This window comes from Epinephelus fuscoguttatus, linkage group LG4 (genome assembly GCF_011397635.1).
Source record: "Epinephelus fuscoguttatus linkage group LG4, E.fuscoguttatus.final_Chr_v1".
NCBI lineage: Eukaryota > Metazoa > Chordata > Actinopteri > Perciformes > Serranidae > Epinephelus > Epinephelus fuscoguttatus.
This window is the reverse complement of record NC_064755.1, coordinates 17,541,658-17,561,911: the sequence shown is the minus strand read 5'-3', so window position 1 is coordinate 17,561,911 and position 20,254 is coordinate 17,541,658. Positions and strand designations below refer to the sequence as shown.

At 41.7% G+C, this 20,254-nt stretch overlaps 2 protein-coding genes across 2 annotated transcripts; both read right to left on the bottom strand.

Annotated features, from left to right (window-relative positions):
* Nucleotides 1-233: 233 nt before the first annotated feature.
* On the bottom strand, nt 234-8,352 carry igf2b (insulin-like growth factor 2b). The gene is made up of 4 exons (XM_049575336.1): nt 8,124-8,352; nt 7,055-7,205; nt 5,265-5,446; nt 234-3,808 (listed from the first exon to the last, which is right to left on the bottom strand). Exons 1-4 carry the CDS (start codon nt 8,196-8,198, stop codon nt 3,569-3,571), a joined length of 648 nt encoding a protein of 215 aa, XP_049431293.1. The 5' UTR covers nt 8,199-8,352; the 3' UTR covers nt 234-3,568.
* A 1,596-nt stretch (nt 8,353-9,948) lies between these two features.
* On the bottom strand, nt 9,949-18,402 carry th (tyrosine hydroxylase). The gene is made up of 13 exons (XM_049575332.1): nt 18,229-18,402; nt 17,564-17,767; nt 16,534-16,708; nt 16,346-16,434; nt 16,159-16,226; nt 16,005-16,055; nt 15,213-15,358; nt 14,933-15,068; nt 13,477-13,546; nt 13,334-13,390; nt 11,655-11,750; nt 11,402-11,535; nt 9,949-10,785 (listed from the first exon to the last, which is right to left on the bottom strand). The coding sequence occupies exons 1-13, from the start codon at nt 18,310-18,312 to the stop codon at nt 10,626-10,628; spliced, it is 1,470 nt and encodes a 489-aa protein (XP_049431289.1). The 5' UTR covers nt 18,313-18,402; the 3' UTR covers nt 9,949-10,625.
* Between the last annotated feature and the right edge of the window lie 1,852 nt (nt 18,403-20,254).

The window sequence follows — 20,254 nt, the reverse complement described above, 5'->3', positions numbered from 1 at the left end:
GGGAGAGAAATGAGAAGGGAGAGGGGGGAGGGTGGGTGAGAGGAAGAGAGAGGGTGCTAAAAGCAGCTGGAGATTCTCTGCAAGGCCTTAATAAATCATTTACAGGGTACAGAAGGATTAATTGATATAAAAAGATTTCAAAAATGGCTCTCAAGCTCAACACACCGAAAAGTGTGAACAGGCGCCGCAAGACAGGCAAAAGCACACTGAACAAATCTTTTAGACATCGTATGTTTGATAAAATGTTTTTTTTATTGATATTAAAAATGAAAGTACATGAATTGTGCATTTCGGACGTTCTAGCGTGCAGAGGTTAAATCAATAAAATACACACAGGCTGAGTGAGCTACTGACACAGAAAAAGTTGCCATTGCTCGGCAAGGTATCTCTTCATATTCAGCGAAAAGAAGTGGTTGTCTTTCACGCCATTCATAAGAACACTAGAGTAGCCTGTTTGAACATTACAATAGTGAATGAATGCAGTCCTAGCAGGAAAATATAGAATAAAATAGAAAATATAATAATAATATTATCAATAATAATAATAATATAATAATAATAATAATTGCACTGCCTGCTTTGTTGCACAACTGAAGTAGAATATAATTAGAGACAGGACGCAGCCTTGACAATTGAGATCTCTCTGACAGAAAGAAGATATAAAGTATTGGCTTGACTCTTCACCACAGCAGGGCGAGTATCCATTAAGTCTCCATTTCATGGGTGATGCATGACAGAATAGAGAAAGAAACTATGATGTGGCACAGAATGACCTTGTATCTGACATGGGCTTCAGTGGTTTGTCACAGAGAGCTGTATCATTGTGGCCAGGTGTGGGTAACAACCTCAGCTGCCCTTCAACAACACGATTATCACTGACACTCAGCAACTACTGCACTTCTCCCTTTGGAGAGCATAGATTGTTTGTTTTTTTCCTGAGTGCTTCAGAAATGGTTCAGCGTGATAGCCCTTCATCAAATGCATAATGGATGGATGACTGGAAGATTGTTGGAGGGGTGAATGGCAGGCTAACAACCCCGCTCCCCACCCCTCGCCATGCAAATACAGATACATAATGTTGATGCGAAATGATCAGGGGCATTGTCTTTAACAAACAGAGAGGAAAGGACAGATAGACAGACAGACAGATAGACAGTGTGGTGTTGAGCGATGATATGCTCTCTCCTTGATAGACAATGACCTTTAAGTGACCTTTGATGGTTACTAGCATCATAGCAACATCATTACCTCCAGTTAAGGCATCGACACAATGACTCGTGTGAGCCACATGTAAGCTAAACCCTAAAATCTACAACTGACCGGACATTTATGGCCTCACGACCCAAAAACCAACACGACATCAGTGGCACTAGCACATAGGCAAGATGCTCCTTAGAAGATCATAGGACACCATGCACAATTACAAAGACATGATTTAATGAAGGACTGATCATTCCCCCGCCATCAATACTAAAGTGGCTTCAAAACATAGTGGGTTTGAGTACAATCAATGTAGAACAGTTATTTTTTTCCAACAATAAAGTCACTCATTGATGCTTTCCTTTTTCACAGATAACCCCTGACAGGCTTCCGGAAATCCATGCAGACCAGCGTATTCAGAGTATGTGCCTATTTCTGTGACATAACATGCCTAAGCAATCCAGGCTATGCTGCTGTTAAAATATTAATTTAAAGTAACTATGGCAAACGAGAAAGGAAGAGAGAGAGAAAAAAAAAGACATTATTTTTGGTACAAAGCATCTACAAAAAAAAGCCTTACAACTCCAATTGGAAAACAGAGATCATACAAAATAAATCCGTCAGTTGAGCATCAGTGCTACGTATATTATTTGGACCAATTTTTCAAATATATTTTATAACAAAATAAATAATGCCTTTATACAGTGCCCTTATTTGTATTTCAACAAACAAACAAAAAAGCTTGGCGGCTCATTACGCAAGATACAGCTCAGACTAAAGGAAAATAACACAACGTCCCTGGAAACTAATTATATATCTATATTTATATATATATATAGATGTATATATATATATTCAAGTATTTGTTTTCAGGCAAAAGCATGTGAATACTACTGATATACAATAAAAATAAAATGTTAGTTGACATTATTGCTGTTTTTTTCCCTTTGAATTGAAATTTTGTGCCTTTCTTTAGAACTGTAAAATAACATCATAACCATGGAAACAAAAATAAAAGCCTAACTTGGAAAAACAGGAATGTCACGGTACCAGAAACTGACGGGGTTTTCCTTTTTTTTCATTGAAACATTGATATGAAAAGAAAAACAGAAAAAAAGACAAAATAAAATATAATCATCATTATCCCACTTGCTCTTTGTCCATGCCATGTTACTTCCTGTCAGAGCAGTCTGCAAAGCCATGGCAAACAGAAAGTACTGTCCCAGAACTGTAGTACTGTCCCAATCCAGGCGGTCCACGGTGTCCCATATGTGTCCTCTCCACACTGCTCCCTGTGTCTGGCAGGGGCAGGAGGAACAGGGACTGGGTCTCAGGTCCCCCTTGCCGCTTATGCCGGCAAGCTAGTGATGAGCAGCCGCTAGCACTCGCTGTGAGCCTAGATGCCGACACAGCCCATATCTTTTCTCAGTGACACTTCCCCCTTGACATTGCCACTGCCAGGAGCTCCCCCATATCCTTTATCTTCCTTTTTTCAAAAGTCACACTTTCCTTAAAACGGAAAGTTTTAATATTCATTCAAAGAAAAAAAAAACGTGCTTTTCAACCTCTTCTTTGAGTCCATTCCCAAAGCTAGCACCATGACATTTTTTTAAGCTACACGTTCATTGTTCATAAAAAAATAGTGCCATTTTTTTCTTTACTTTGACGTAATCCGTGGCAATGTGCAATTTTGCAGACTCTTTTCTGCTTTTTGTTTGTGATCAAAAGGTGCTGGAACAGGAATCTAATTTTACAAAATAATTCCTTACAGTGTGGAAGTCCCTTTATAGGTAGAGGTGCAAACTAATAAGAAAAAGAACTAACAGAGATTTTCTTTTTGCCTCAGGAAAAAAATGATGTGGAATGGATTCTTTCATGCAAGCTGCTCTTCACTCTCAGTTGTCTTCCACAAGGACAAAAAAACATTCCGCTGGGTGTCCTCTTGACACTTGCAAACCACAGATCTCTTTCATCTTCTTTTCTCCCTTCCCTTTTCTCTTTTGCTTAAGGATCCACCTGAATTGCATTCAGCCGAATTGTTAACTTTTTGTTCATCGTTTGTGTTTGTGCCTTTTGTGTCAGTGACTGAAAGAGAGAGGGAGCGAAAGAGTTCAGACAGGAAGAATGTGAAGGCATGTTTGTGTGCCGGAGGAGGATGGGTGGGTTGGGTTTCGAGGGGGGGCATTAGAAAAGGGCCAGGGGGTCAAGAAGTAGTGGATGAGAGCAGGGGGAGGGATTGGTGGGCTCGGACAGGGCAGGGGAGGTCAAAGAGGACTGCCACAGAAATGACGTCAGAGACAAAGCTATAATCCCCTAGTCTTTTTTTCTCCCTCCAAACTCTTGTCTGTGCAAAGGGCTGGCAGCGGGCTCATTTGTGGTTGACATAGTTGTCCGTGGCGAGCAAGACGGGCGGCAGTTTGCTGGGCAGGCTGATCAAGGGCCTGTGGAAGACTGCCTGCTCCTGGGCTTTGATCTTCTCCGCCTGCCTCCGAAACTTTTTGGCCCTCAGGATGGCGGGGACACCCCTCCGGAGCCGCTGGGCCGCCTTCCTCTGCCACACCTCGTATTTGGAATACTTCACGGTCACATGCGGCTTCCTCGGGACTTCCTATCGTGGCGTGCAGGCGAAAATAGAGGAAAAAGGGAAAAGAGGGAGTCAGTTCATTAGCTGTGATAAGACAGTGTGCAAGTGCTTATTACAATGGAGGAAGGCTTTGTTTATGTTGCAAAAACATTTGGTCATTGTTGGGCCAGTCGAATGGAAATCAAATGTCATTCTTAGAGTGCTGAGCGTCATAACAGACTCGCCTTGCCTCCAACTTGCCCCTGTTTTGGTTTCCTTGACTGAGAGAAGCTGTCAACAAGTGCTTAGTTCAGCCTCTTTAACATACTGTCAAAGGGAAGGGCGGTCACTCGCCTCATATACATATGAGGAGCACGTCGTCACTCCCCCAACGACCCTCTAAACTGACTAACCTACGCAGACCGATGAAAATGCCACATAAACACATTATCATTTTAAAAAACCTCTATTCTCACACAGCAAACTCGTTATAAACAGCGTTAGGTGTTGTGCTGAGCACCCACAGATTGAGACAAAGTGGGAGTGGTAGCAGCGAAGCTAGGATTTATGCGTGAGTAGCCAGTGCTCCATTTGAATGGCTTGTTTTGGTCCTGCCACTTGAGGAGTGTTTATCCCCCTTCATTCACTCCAGGCCTGCTCAATAGCCTAAGAACAGCTGGCCCTCAGAGCAGGCTGTACCCATCAACTCTCCCTGCCCACACAAACTAGGGACATGTCCCAACTAATTCCCTTGCAGCCTCTCTCTTTTTTTGGCATTTAAAATAGAGGGTTCGTTACTTTCCTCTGGACATTAGCAGTATTTATTTAACACTTTTGTTGACATCACCTGCAATCTCATACAGCTCGTACTGATTTTCTAACAAGTCAGAGCAGAAACAGTATAAACATCTTTTCCAGCTTTGTCTAAAGGAAGGTTGGAGGGATTTGAAGAGGCCTGGACAGCAGCCACAGCTCAGTCTTGTGATCGCACTGAAAAGACCTTTGATGATTCCCTGCATGTTTGTGACATATTTCGGAGAATCTCTGCTGGCCAGGTCAGGTGTTTTTGACCACACAGATCAAAACGCATGCCAGTTTTTCACTCAGGGAGATTGCTGTTCCGTGACTAATAATCACACACTTGGAACACACTGTTTTGTTACGGACCAGCAGACTCTAACATCTCACAGACTTTCTCTCTCTTTCTCTCTCGCACACACACAAGTCGTCGAGTATGACTCTGCTTTTTCCGGAATATAATGTGCTGTAACTGTCTTCATGTTTTTCCACGATGTTCAGCACTTTGCATGGAGGCTAACTGCTTACCAATGACCATTTTGACAAGATAAACCTGTCTTTGCGTGAGTTTCAGTAGGTACTCAGGTGTCAGGGACATAGGGGTGAGGCTCAGAGGTGAGTGGAGTCACAGGAGATGGAGAGGACAGATAGAGACCAGGACTGTTTCCCATACTGGCGTGTTGTTGTTGCTGTTGAGACGTACCGGTTTTAGTGCGGGCATCACGGGTATGACCTGCAGAGAGGTGGCCGACACGTCCCTTTCGGACTTGGCGGGTTTGGCACAGTACTGCTCCAGCAGGTTGAGGTCACAGCTACGGAAACAACACTCCTCTACGATCCCACGGTTCTGGTTGCGCCGGTTGCTACCCCTGCTGGTTGGCCTACCTGAAGAGGAACACAACAGGGGATGAAGAAAGGCCACAAGGAAGGTTGAGGGTTAAGGCCTGAGAACACAACACACTGGCATCAGTCATGAATCGAGGTTGTTTTCGCAGGATTACTTCGACAATCATAGCAGTGCACGGAACAAAGAGGATAAAAGGAAATCTATGACCAACTGCAACAAATCTTTTTGTTTGTAGAGGATAATCTGATTAAGGCTATCTGGAAGTCCTTTAATGAGTGAATACACAAGTAAACACCCCATGCTGTAGACACCCAAAAGAGAGTGGCGGGATTCAGACAGCTGAGCTCTTAGACAGACCTTTGGGTGAGCAAATACATAAAATGGAAACTCTTCAGTGACCTTGTCCTTTGTCAAGTCAGCAGAGATAAAGAGGATGAGGAGGGAGCGAGGAGAGGAGGGGCAGAGAGGTAGAGAAAACAGGAGAAGAGGGATCAGTGCAGAGAGAGAGGGTGTGTGAGGGTCAAAACAGAGGGGAAGAATGCAAACAAAAGAGGAAGAGAGCAGAGACATAGGAGAAAAAGGTATAGCAGAACAAGGTGAGGGGGTGGAGGGTTAGCATGTTGCACAGGGGAACACTATCCACGACCAATAAAGGCCTTGTTTGAAGCCCTGCGCCCAAATCTCATGAGAGGGGAAGGCTAGATTTGATTGCAGGAAGAGGAACATGAGAGAGAAAGAGAGGGTGATCCAGGGGGAGGAGAAGGAGCAGTGGAGGAGGAGGGAGCTCATCTATGTTGGCCTAAATTGGATAATGATCTTTCTGATTGGTGAGAAGCATCAGTGGCAGGCAGAATACAAAGACACTGCCTGTCTGTCAAAGGTGAAAAGCAGAGGGGCGGGATGGTATCTTTATCTTTTCCCCCTGCCTCCGAGGAAGGTGAACTCTCGCATGTCACAAACACCACAGACAGTGCAAACAGAAGCTTATCCATTCGAGGATTAACAACAAATCACAACGCATTCACGTAATGCTTTACAGCTATTCCCATCACCGCCACAATGGAGGCGATAATCAGAATTGATGTTAATGATCCGTCCTCTTAACCTGACATCAAAAACAGCCCCCCTCCCCTCCCTCCTCCTCCTCCTCCCCACCCCCTCCTCCTCCGACTCATCAGTGTGGTCGCCTGGCCTGGGAACACTGGTGCTGAGGTGACTGGTATGCCTCTTGGGGTGCTATTACTTTACTGGTAAACAAGCGGCCCATTGTGTCGCGCTGTGTCGTGTGTGCCTTCACAGCTCGCTGGCCTTTCATATGCAATGAGAGGTATGGGCTGTAAGCAGAATGCGCACACTCAGCAGAGCAGCCTGGACGAGGTCTTGGGACACACAGCTGGCTGTAATCTCCCTCACTCCCTCTCTCTCTCTCTCACACATAAACACACTTTCTCTCAGCCAGTGTGTGTGTGTGCGCGCGTGTGCGTGAGAAAGAAAATACCAAACACGCATACCACACAGCCACAGACAGAGCGATATAGTCTCAGCTATCCAAACAGATGTGCGCAAACGAACAACAGAGAGACATTTTTTTTTTTTTAAATCGTGCAGCTCGTTGTGCAAAAACTTGTGCAGGGTTGGAAACCTACTGAAATAGAAGCCTCTGTCTTCACAGACGAACTGCAGCGCATCCACCAGCTCTCCCCCACACAGCGTCTCTGCCGACGCTATTTCCACAACGTAGAGCGTTAGGGCCAGTGCAAACAGCAGCGCGCGACTGGACGAGGACATCTTCTTGACCTGCAGACACACACACACACAAAACACACGCACATTGTAGAGTAAAGCACCGGATAAACAAATGCAACCACACAAATTTAGAAGTGATGACATTTGAAAATAAATCTCAGATGACAGCCAGATGTTGCCTTTCAGTGTGATATAAGAGGATCCACTCTTTACGCGTACATTTGCATGCTCGGACAACATGTACGACTCCCAGAGTTAAATGCATTAAATGTGTATTGACCTACTAAAGGAGAAAAAAGGCCTACTGCGTGAGACAAATGATGCCAAATGTGCACTTTCTCCCCCCTCCGACTGTTATCAGCCGCTGTCACCGTGTTGCACCTGAGAGAAGTGCTTATTCTGGAGGAAAAAAAGTAGACGGTATCTCCGGCGCACACACTCTTACACAACTCCCCAGAAGTTGCAAGACCGGCTGCTCGATAGTTAACTATCTGAAAAGCCATACTCAGCATATATTTTCCCCTTGCTCACCCTGTGGTGAGCTCACTGACCCTCAGACCTACCGCCCCCTATCTGCCGACAAAAAGACCAGCTGTTTGCTCCGAGTCCAGCGAACGGCACCACCATCCAGACGGGAAGAAGAATTAAAAAAATATACCTCTGAACTCTTTCTCTTCTTCTATCCTATTAGGTAACCTGTTGCACAAATGCTTCAAAGCTTCAGACGCACTCCATGTCATTTGTGCATCTTGAACTTTCTCTGTTGCATGCAAATTAAAAGAGATGTCCGGTTGCAAATATTGCACAAAAAAAAAAAAACGATGCGATGAATGCATCTGCTCAGCCCGAAGCGGTTGTCTCACTTTAAAAAAAGAAGCCAAGAAAACATGGTTAAACCTCCGCCAGAGGACTTTCAATACCCGCGCAGCACAACCGGAGAGCATAAAACTATTTGTTCCCTCTGGTTACCTTCATTCTGCTGCTCTCCGTTCTCCGGCAGGTGTGGCAAAGTGAGTGGTGTCCGTATCTTTGCGGGGTCTCCATGTCAGTTGGCAGTAGTCAAAAACGTCGGAGGGGGAGGGGGTTATTTGGTTGGAGAGATTGCAGGTGAGTTAGTTTCCCAGTTGGTGCGGCTATAGAGATGATGTGTGAGAGGCTGCTGTCCCAAAGACCAGGCGACAGGCAAAACTTCTCAGTTCTTCTCAATATATACCAAAACACGCCCCTTACACCCACACCCCACCCCCTCGCTCCTCCTCTTCACGGCTGGTAAAAAAAAAAAAAAAAAAAAAAAAAAAAAATTATCCAGAGACGTTTTATGGAAAAGTGCTTAAAGGGAGCAAAACCAAAAAAGAGAAAGAGAGGGAGAGAGTGAGAGTCACAAAATATGGAACAATTCCATAGGCATTTTCCACGTTTACGCACTGTAACCTACAATCACAATGTTTACACACGGGACGCAGACTGAACAAGAATAGACGTAATTCCTCAGACTCCAAGAAAAATGTCAATGTCTCCGCCCTGCTGTAATTAAGATTAACTATTCAGAGTGGGAGCAGTGTGGCCAGGGACTGCGGCTTTCCTCTGACTCAGGTGTGGATGAAGTCACCGGGGTCAAAAGTGACGGAGTGGATGCTGGTTACTTTAAGGTTATCCCACCTGAAGGAGGGAGGATGATGCAGCAACAGCAGCAGTGACTGACAGATGCAGAGGTGTCAGAGCCTTTGGTCTCTGTCAAAGCTGCATCATATGATGAAGACACATTTGGTTGCCTAGAAACAAAAAATAATAATAATAATAATATTCTCTATAATAACTAATCAATGTACCACTCACAGTGTTTAAAGTCAGAAAAACAGGTAAGTCAAGACAAAAAAAACTCATCCAGGTGTTGCACATGCATCTTCACAACAGACACAAGTGCATGTGATTATACATAAAAACAAGCTGTTTCTTAATCTTTATAAAACTGAATGAGGGTTCCCTTATGTAAGTGTGGCTTCTGCAGGAGGTAAGGACCCAGACATGTCTCCAGACTCAGACTGACACCTAGTGGTCCGGATAGTGAACCTCCGCTTGTTTGTCTCCCAGCTTGCAGCAGGTTGGGGGGCATCAGTGTGCGTTGCTGGACAGAGCTCTGCCCGGTCAAACTCCCCACACTTTGTCCTTTCAAAATAAATTCAACATTAAAACTTTCATTATGTCAATAATCTTAAACAATACTTTTATCTGTTGTCCCCAGATAACACATATAAATTAGATCCCCTTTGGTGCAGCTGAGCTTGCACCATTAGTTTATGTATCTGTATTATTAATTTAAGTGTTGGTCATGCAACATTAATTTAAATGCTAACAAACAGGCTACCACACTTGATTTAATTATCTATATTTCTTTTGCTTTCCCATACACTTCTTCAGAGTTTCTTTTCATTGAAATGTTTATTAGCTTGTTTTTAACATAAAATAAAGTTTCAAAATAGCCCATTGTGGTTTCAGGCAGGAGGAGAGCATTAAGGAGATTTATTCCTCGAACAGGCTCAATAAGAATGTGCTGTGATTTTAAGATCAGGCAGGTACACCCTGCTGGACTGCCCCCTCTTGTGGTAGACAAATGATAGCTATTATGTAGCATGAAATGGGGTGCGTAATGTTTTTGTGTGGTCAGACATGAGATGAACAGATTATCATGGAATATATGTACATGATTTATATATTTCTCAGGAGTTGCAGGACTTAAACATTTATGAAATGTGTAAACATGACAGCAAAATGTTAGTTTGCAATTCTTTATTGTTTGATAGATTCTTTTTTTTCTAATAGTATTCAACAATACATTACATGGAAAGTATGTTTTAGTGTTTCTTTTATTACGCTTACACACTGCGGGACAAAAACAGCATAAAACTAGATAAATCATCAGAGCTGATACTGAAATACAGAATTCACATATTTGGAAAATAAAGCTTTTAACACAGCAAAGATATTTGTTTTATTTAAATAAAATAAATGTGATTTAAATATACACTTTCATCTTTTTTACTATTATGTTTATTTGATTTTAAAATAATTATACCATATCCATTTAGTTCTTTTTTCATACATTCATTATCACAGTTCCCTCTTGATTTTGGTTCAGATTTTGACATATATCATCTCAAACAACACATTTTTATGCTTAAAAAGCATGAATGGTGCAGTCGGTGAAAACCCCATTGTTTCTTAAATGGATCCATACTCAGCAAGGCGTTAAAGCATCTTTGGAAACTTTGCCTGTGCTGCGTATTGAGGTTTTAAAGGTTGCAACCTAACTGGCCAACCAGCCAGCGACAGCAAGCGACAACTCATCATGAAACGGCATCATAGTGGAGGTACAGCACAGAAATAGGAACACATTTGTCTGGATCACACGTGGGACGTCTCAGAGCGTAGCGGAGAGGGAGCAGATAGGGGTGGATGCAGGCTGGTGCGTCATCATGACAAGACACTGAGGGCATCTGTCAGCACCTTGAGCTCGTCCTTCACACCCTCCAGGCCTCCTTGGATCTTCAGCGGGTTGTCCAGCACCTCAATACTGCTGGTGTATGGGTCAAACCTCACAGAGAAGGGACGCTTGATGCCGCCAACGTACTCCCTTGTTAAAGATATAAAACAAAAAAGTAAGATTTAAGAAGTCAAAGGTGAGGTAGACCCAAATATTTCACTATATTGGTTAAAACGTCCCTTTAAATGACCAGAAAAAGCCCCCCAAATGTGGTTTGTTCTGTTCTTTATGCATTTATACACCTAATAGAGACAGGGACGTTCCGCATGTACCAGCACCAAATCAGAAACACTCTATAAAGATGTTTATAATGAACTATGTTTCATATTTACTATGCTTTCACAAACATTCCCATGCTGATATTTACCTCATCCAGTGTGGCAGGGATGTCATGTGCTGTATTCTACCAAAGACCAAATGCTGTCAAAACATTCACTAAAGCTACTTGTTTTGCAGGGCAACATTTGATCTGTTTGCCAAATAAAACTGCAGCGTTTTGCCTTGGTAAGAAAAGCCACATTAGTAACAGCTGTCTTCTGGCTGCTATGGCTGACCTACAAAAGTTTGTGGCCTCAGGGGTTGGCTGGCTGTTCTCTGACCTTGTCCTTACATAACCCCTCTCTCTTTCTCTTTTTGTTTTTTCTTCCTTCTCTCTGTCTCTGTTTGTTCTTGTGTATTTGCATGTGGGTCCAAACAAAAAAATCACCTGAATTTCTCCTTGGCATCTGAAAAACTCTCAGAAACAAAGTAGACAGGTTGGTACGTCTGGTCCTGATAGGGCTGCACGGCTGCGGACTCGGGGTCAAACTCCCTGGTCTCTGGTTCGTCAGACAGTGAGTGCTGGATTTAAGTTGAAAGAAAAAGGTGAAGGGTTAGCTGACAGCTCAGTTGGCTGTGATGGTGCATTTTTTTTTTATATAACTTCAAGCAGAGAGCAGAGGGAACATGCTGGGACGCACCACAAGCTCTCCGTATGAGGAGAGCAGTCCGGCACCGTAAGCCTTCACCTCACCATTCTGTTTACATAAGCCATACTCGACGGTGAACCAATACAGCTGATGGGGAAAACATCAAGAGAGTGACTGTGAAAAATAAGGACACTGGGCTGGACAATTAAATCATGATTTATATGAGGGTGTGAGAACCAGAGGGCCGTTAATCACATCTGACCAACTTTACAGGACAGCCCAAACCAAAAATGACCGTACTTTGCCCCGCCTTTGTTTACTGAATTAAATCTTTAATACTAAAGCTAAAAGACTAAAACACGTGGATGACAATATACTCAATGATCAATATTGACATTTATTAAAAAATATATATTTTTCAGTGACTAAGTGCCCTTGCCCCCTTTTTGGCCCCCAGTAGTTCAGTGTATTCAGTTCTTTTTTTTTTTTTTTTTGGGGGGGGGGGGGGGTTACTCTGAATTGATCATGAATCCACCATGTTGGCAGCAGAAAGAGTTCATCAAGAACCTCCATTTGATATATATATAACTCATTTTCATCCAAAATGTCACTTACGCTTTTGTGGTTCTCACCCCTTGATGATACATTTTAAATAATGGACTGTACAGAAATGATCAGGGAGGGAGGGCGTGTCAGAAAAGCGGGAGGGATTGTGCAGGGAGAGCAGGGAGGGAGTGTATTTAGTTTTTAACTTGCCCTAGTTTATATTTTATGAGATTTCTCGTGGCATTTTCTGAAAAACTAAAAACTGCACGGTTCAATCAAAATATTAAGTCCAAAAAATGCCTTCTGTGTGTGCCGTGGGCCAGTGGTTGTCAAATGATGTGCCGTGGATGCAAACCCAGGTGTGCTGTGGGATTTTGTGATAACCACACATGCCTATACAAACATTTATGAATGAATTCTTAATTGACTGTATCAGTATGTTGTACACACCCATTTCATGATAAAGAAGCAAACTCTAACTAAAAAATATGTAATTTAACTTAATTTAATTTTAAAAAATCTTCACGGGGAACCTATTTGTCGCTGTTTGCAAGTGGGAATTATAAGTGTGTGACACATCACATTATCTTCAATAACTTACACTATTTCCCAATTAAAGTGATATATTATTGGTGCTTTCTTGTTGAATTTTAAAAAGTTTGAAATGAATTTTTGAATTATCTTGATAATTGATATTTCATGATTAGTAATTGCTATTTGATATTAGTAAATAAAAATAAACATTTATGTCATGGTCAGAATGATAACACACCTTATAAAGGCTTTTCAAAAAGTTTGAAAACCATTGCCATGGACTATAAAACTGTGTTTTGCCAAATGGAGAGGACAGTTGTGTCTCTATATCAGCAATTTATTTTACAATTTCTCTAATCCACTAGTAGTTGGCAGGAAGCAGCAGGAACCATCAGAGAACAGAAAGTCCCATTGGTTATGTTCTTCATAATTTTGACTATCGCTGTTCTGTTTCCACTTCCATATTTATCATATTATGCTTGAAATCTGGGCTGAGTTGAGTCATTAGTGGTGTATTGTTCTAATTTATTTCTGTATCAAGGGAAAGGTCTTGATTTTTGAAAAGTCAAACATAAGGTTCAGGCCCTCTCTCCACCTCAATCATTTTAGTACAGTCCCTAAATACTGTTGGTGTAGGAATAGAGTCTTACTGAGGATAGCTTCTCAATATCTTCCTCCGAAGCCCCGAGTGATGCCAGACCCAGGTTCTGCAGCAAATAATCAATAAACAGTTACCAAGACACAATAACACAGCATGGGACATACATAGGCTATAACCCCTCCTCCCTCTTACCTGTGAAAATTGGGCAAAGGTGCGATCAGCCAGCATGGGGACGTGGCCCAGCAGCTCATGGACACAGTCACTGAGGAGAGAGAGGGTAAGACAGATTCGACTGGGAACCATGTTTGATCCAAATTTGAAAAACCCTACACAGATAAATTTAACTAAATACAGACTTTGAGTTCCCAAACTGGCAATTCATTCTGGTCGCATTACAAAACAGTGGTTTCAGAATGAAAAACAATTCTGTGCCCAGTGTGACACAAGGGAAGTGAAGACAAGACGTTTGTTACAGACTGAAAAACAAACTTTAATTTGTCCCATACATCCAGCATTTGCTTTTATTCCTCAATAAGTGAGCTTATATAAACTGAAAACAATTTTTTCCAATTTAATTCATATTTATTTTTCTCACTTTTACACATTGAAACAGAGGGTTTTTCTCTTTCATTTTTTTCAGAATCAAAGAGTAGTGTTAACTTGATGTACACGTCTTATTACTAAATCAATTTATTCTGTGTTTTGGATTTTTGCTTTTCCCCCAATGAATTCATTGCACACTGTTCAACCTTAAAAATATATATATATTTTTAGATCGTCTCAACTCTGGTATTATTGTGAAAATCCCACAAGTCTTTTATTATTTGATAAACTCAATTAATGTGGTACAACCATCATGATTTGCTTTGATGTCAAAAAACTTAATTTAGTTGAACCAACTAAATATTTATGTAAAAGTTGTGTTGGTATTTAGTGGTCAAACTGTTTTATTTAAGATGTTGTAACTTTTTTTTTATAATTCTATCCTTCTGGAAAATGTCAAAATGTTTCTGATTTTGACCACCGTCTTAAAATAAGTTGTCATCTGACTAAAACACTTATGCTGGAAAATGTTGTTACCTCCGCCAAGGAGGTTATGTTTTCGCTGCCGTTGGTCTTTTTTTTCTGTTTGTTTGTTTGTTTGTTTGTTTGTTTGTCTGCAAAATAACTCAAAAAGTTGTGAACGGATTTTGCTGAAATTTTCATCAAGGTTGATAATGGCACAAGGAACAGGTGATAAAATTTTGGTGGTGATTGGTTGAAGCAAAGTGGATAAAATAATAAAATGGCAGGAAATCCGAGCTGCTTGGCGGAGGTCTGCGCTCTCCAAGTGCTTTTCTAGATATTTTAGGAATCATCTTTTAACCTCAATAATCATTTTTTATTTGTTTGCTTTCTTTCCCTTTTTTTTCTATCAAAATTACATTGCTATATAGTTTCATTAAGCTGAATTACACGTAAGAGTCAGAGTGAAGGACAGACTAATAAGGAACAAACACCAGTGACTGAAGGATGGGAGGCTTATGGAGATTTAGTCACCCTTATTGCTGAGACATTGACATCACATACATTTTGATGGCAGTAGCCCGAAATATGTGATGGGATTTAACACTGTGAGCAAAGCGAGAGGAGTCACAGTCGTACTCACGGCTCTGGGGAATGCATAGGGGAGGAAGCGTGTCGGATGTACTGGGTGCACTGGAACACCCGGAATGCCAAACTGGCCAGGAAATCTCTGGCTGAGAGCAGACCTGCCACTGGACGCAGCAGGAACCCTGTACGCTCTGTGTGCGTATGTGTGTGTGTGTGTGTGTGTGTGTGGGTTCAAGAGGTGGGAGATAAAGAGACACAAGGAGAGAATCAAACCCTCGGTTGATGGAGAGTGTGTTCACCAAACATTTGTTCATTGTCTCTTATCCCGTCATTACCTTGGAGGAAGTGTGACACATCTTCCAGCTGGGGAATGTTGTCTGGACTGTACCCACAATGCCTTTCCAGCAGATGGAAGGCCTCGAGGTATTCACTGCAGGCATGGGTGCTGTACAAGTCCCTCAGAGTTGAGTAGACTTCTCTCCTAATTACAGATTACAATAATTACAGTAGCAGTTACATAATAATTGAGATTTTCAAACAAAAGCATAAAACAGTATAAAGACCCTGTCAAAGGTCATCTTAAACATAAACTTGGGACTGTTCATTTATACCTTGTTCTGCACTGTGATTTTTATTCTCTTGTTTTGTTTACATGCAGCTTATCTATATTTTCTATAAATATCTTTTGACTCTTTTGTAAAGCACTGAGTCATAAATCTTTGGAGATTTTTTTTCTTTCAGCCAAAACTGTCCAAGCAAAATTAATGATACAAGTGAAAACCCACCAACTTGTAAACAATTCCTGTCAAATCATTTGTTTCCCCTTCTCTGATAAATTTTGTGCTCAGACGAGCTCAAGCCGGCACATCTAGAACTGCCTCCATCTGTAACTAATTCACGCAAAATACCCATCAGAGACAAATCATGTCCGACTGTCTCAGAAAGGAGATGAAGCTGCCTCAGTGGGTGGTGAACGGACACAACGATGCTTTGATATTCAAACAGCAGGAAGGTCAAACTGCTTGTTTGAAAAACAAGCGATGATTTGTATTCAATGTAAACTTTGATTTCATGCTTGGTGGTGTAGATTTTCACATTAAGTACATTTTAAACGAGCGTGTCCTTACCACGTGCCAATCTCCTCCTCCGTGTACTCCACTCTGGGAATCGGCTGCCCACTGAGGACAAACAGAGATGCATCAGGAATAATCAAGTATCATTTTTTTGTCTCTTTTTGTTATGGATGTCTGTGAAGCATTTAGGACCAGGACTGTATCTCACTGTCTGTATCTGAAGGCGATGTCTCCAATCATCTTCCTCCTCTGTCTGTAAACAGGGTCTGTGTAGCCCTGTTCAAATCAAATATGTCAAACTCTGATAACATTTTCTGTGTAATGACATATTGGTCCAACAACATAAACGGCCTAACAATAAGAATTCTCATCATACTGGAAAAGTGATTACTCACAGGATGGTCCTGGTCTAAGTCTGGATCAAATTTTGTGACCAGATGATGACATCTGTCTAAATCTGCTATTTTCTTTGGGAACCAATGAACTAGAAGAGAGAAAACAGATGGCCACATTAAGTTCACTACTGGTTTTTTTATTACTTCTCAAATTTTGTCTTATAAAAGCAGAAAGAAGGGGGTGTTACATTTGACTTCTTTGGTGGTTTTAACATCCTCTGCGTTCCTCTTGAGGGAGCTGATAAGAGTACCGACGTCTGAGAGATGCACCTCACAGCGAACAAAGTACTCCAGGCCTTCCAGGTTGTCCTTGAGCTTCCGGCATGGTCGGGTCTCCAAATGATGAATCTTAGCTTCAAATGTCTGAAATGCAGTCAACACAGTGAAATGTGACTCCCGCAGCTGTGCTGGATTACATTCAAAATATGACAAAGGTGGGATGCAGTTTTGGCCATAGTATCTGAGACAAGCACAGCCATATAAAATGTGGAACAGTCTCTAAAATGAAATGTGTCTGGAGGTGCTTCTAACATGGTTTTTAGCTGAATGACAAGGACAAATGTGCATAATCTTGTATAATATCAGGCTAAACATTGAAAGATTGTTTTAACTCTACATTAACAGTAGTACTTAAATAGCTATGAAATGGAGAGGAGTTGAAAATGACATCAGTTTGGCTATGCTTCCTCGTCACCACCCCCCAGGAGAGGTTTTTTTTTTATCTTAAAAAGACCATATTGCCATCCAAGCTAAATCTGAGTGAGCCATAGAGATCATTATGTCCAACAGATGATCAGATATCAGTGTTCAGTAAATACGATGCACTTGCCTATAGTATATCTCTCAGTAAATGACACAGCATATAGGATATAATATGCCTTAAAGCATGTTTATCCTCCGAAACCTGTTTAGGTAACACTTTCTAGTCAGGGATCCTTTGAAAAAGAAGAGACTAAGAGACTAATTATCTAATGGAAAAAAAGGCTGCAGGCAATTTGTGCCAAAATCCACTTAACTTATTAACATTTATTACTACAGTATTGGTGTCATGAGCATATTAATATATAAATATACGTTTATGACAGCATTCTTTCCAAGTGGACAGAAAATACAAAAACAGGTTTTTATAAATTATCTCATTCTTTACAACTTTTCATTTTTCAACTGGACATTTTCTCCCCATTTTTGCATCTCAAATACACTTTTTTTGTAACATACCTCAAACACTTTGAGCGTCCGCGACAGTGCAGGCGACTTGGAGCTTCTTAAAGTGAAGAAGAGGTTGAGCAGCGCTTTCCCATTGTCCTCCTCAAACACTATCTGCTCACTGGCCTCTGCAGCCTCTGCCGCTGCAGCGGCGGCTTCCCTCTCCTTGCGCGCGTCCTCGATCAAGCTTTGCCGCCTGCCGAGGAATCTTGGAGACTGTTTCAAAAGAGAAACCAAAGTGTGTGCTGCACATGTTTCTGATTTAACTATCAGAGCAGACACATCATCACAGCGGGGAAACTGTTGCTTTCTCACCTGTTGGATATGTCTTTGGGTATTTGATGGGAGCGTCTTACATCTCCAAATACGCATTAGAACAGCAATGCAGTCAAGGTAAACCTATGACACAGCTAAATCTGAGTAGCTGTCACAGCACACATTTTAGCTGTTGTTAGCTGTTAATTGCCATATGTTTTTCGCTATGTAAATATAGTGCGCATCAGGCACCGCCGCTGCGTAATGGCCACCTCGCCACCGCTCTGCGCGCAATCCAACAGATTTTTATGACCTTTTGGTTAGAATTTCGACATATCGCTAGTAACACAGTTACAAATTGCTGATTATAACGAAATCATTTTTTTTTAAATGGCTGGTTTGAACGTGTCTGTATGCCTTACCGTGATGGAGTCGGACCTCTCCAACTCGGATGCTGCTCTGCGGATGCTCTTTGTGGAGGACGTGGAGCTGCTTGAAAGGGGCATCTTCAGGCGCAGAAGTCTTCTGTGTTGTCTTTGTATGCGTGTTGAAGTGTGACTGAAGTGACAGAGACCTCTCTAGCTGTGCTGTGCGCCGGGAGCTTTTCCTTTTTTTCTCCCACACAGGTTCCCTCTTTTTATGGGGTAATTTGTTTGCAGTTTCTGACGTCAAACACGCTAATCCCGCTGTAATCAATCAATGCGCAGAGGGCACATCCCAACTTGGAGCCTATATACAGTAAATATGACCTTTTGTGAAGCCCACCCACGCGCGCGCGCGCACACACACACACACACACACACACACACACAGAATTTAAGTTGGAACAGGGAAGATTCTTCTCATGTTTCACACATTTTCAGTGATCTTCAAAAATGCAATTTGCAGCATTTTGAATTAATACATTTAGGAACATTTCAGTACTAGTCATGATTTATATAAACATGCACAAGTTCTTGACATTGTTTCGTGTCTTTCCAACACAATAAATATATGGAATTATATTTTTAAAAGTTTCTGTCTTAATCCAAATTTAGGCCTATTTGATTAACATGTGCACCAATAAGGTGAAGTTGTGTGGTTAAAAGCACCAGCTGAATACACTCGTCATCTTTAAAGAATAATCAGAGCTTTTACCTCAGGGTTTTACATAAAGGTTAGACCAGAGAAAAGTCAGCTGTGGAAAATTAAGTCACTTTATCAGCTCAATCCAATCTGCACAGCTCTTCACAAATTAGATTTGACTGTGGGAACACACACACACACACACACACACACACACACACACACATACAACAAGGAAAGAGAGAACAACACGTTGTTTTCCTGTTTAGGCCACTCTGTCTGTTTCTCTACCTCAGCAACAACCACATCAAGTGAATTTGTAGTGCTTTTGGCTGAGGACTTTGGTGGTTAACATGATTGTGAAGTGATGTACGGTGCCCATGAGCGAGCAGAGATAAAAAGATTATCTGTGGATCTCTGGCCACATGCTGCCACAGCAGCAACCTTGCATGGGTGCAGAGAAGGCAAATGGGCCCCAATGTGACTCTTCCCCCAGCCTGAACACACAGGCTGGAAATGCTAAAGAGCACTGATGTAGCCCCGGGCACAGACAACGGCGGTTCCATCCTTTATTAGGGGCCGACAGAGTGAGTATGAAGAGAGGAAGATAAAGCAAAGAGACAATGAGATAGAAACCACCTTTCCACCTTGTTTAAGCCTGTTTTCTGCATGGAAACAGAGTAAATTGGTGTATCTTTAGAAATAAAGCCATGTTGTGTGTTTTTTCTCTTTATCTTGACCTTTTATGAAAGTGGTGTGACATAAAAGACTGAACAACAGGCAGAAACCTGACATTTATTCAGAGACAGAAACAATTAGGCCTATCAGTTTTATAGTTGCCTCAATCCATGTCTCTCAAGCAATTATTATATATTATATTATTTCAAAGCACTCAGAAGTCTTACAAACGACTCCTCTGGTTGATGTAAAGGATAAGAAAATTCAGATAACTTGTTGCTTAATAAGACACAAATAACTGAGATGTCAAAACAGCCAGAAACACAGACTATACAAAATGACATAAATTTGTTACAAAACTGAGTATCAGTACTAAGTGAGTCCAAGAAAAAAAAGAATACACATAAAAAACAATTGTATTCCAAACCACAAGAGACTTACTGATTGTGCTGCAGCACAGGTTTATTCAACTTCAACCAGATTTTGTGTGTCTGAGGAAGGACAGCAGAGCTACAGGCTGAATCACGATCAAGATAAACTGACTCTTCCTCCTCCCTCCAAATGTCTGCTTTCCTGTGTCAGCTCAGTTTATCAAAACCATATAGCCTGTTACTGGTTAGTGGAAATCACCCGGAGAAAAAGCTTCCCAGATCTTCCCTGCCACTTTTTATGTGAAAAAAGGCTGAGATATACAATACGTAGAAT

Coding starts and splice junctions, on each gene's coding strand:
- igf2b (XM_049575336.1), bottom strand. CDS start 8,198: ATGGAGACCCCGCAAAGATACGGACACCACTCACTTTGCCACACCTGC. Junction 7,206..8,123: donor CGGAGAGCAGCAGAATGAAG/GTAACCAGAGGG, acceptor GTGTGTCTGCAG/GTCAAGAAGATGTCCTCGTC. Junction 5,447..7,054: donor AGACAGAGGCTTCTATTTCA/GTAGGTTTCCAA, acceptor GTTCCTCTTCAG/GTAGGCCAACCAGCAGGGGT.
- th (XM_049575332.1), bottom strand. CDS start 18,312: ATGCCCCTTTCAAGCAGCTCCACGTCCTCCACAAAGAGCATCCGCAGA. Junction 17,768..18,228: donor AGAGGTCCGACTCCATCACG/GTAAGGCATACA, acceptor CTTTTGAAACAG/TCTCCAAGATTCCTCGGCAG. Junction 15,359..16,004: donor GAGGAGGAGATTGGCACGTG/GTAAGGACACGC, acceptor ATCTGTAATTAG/GAGAGAAGTCTACTCAACTC.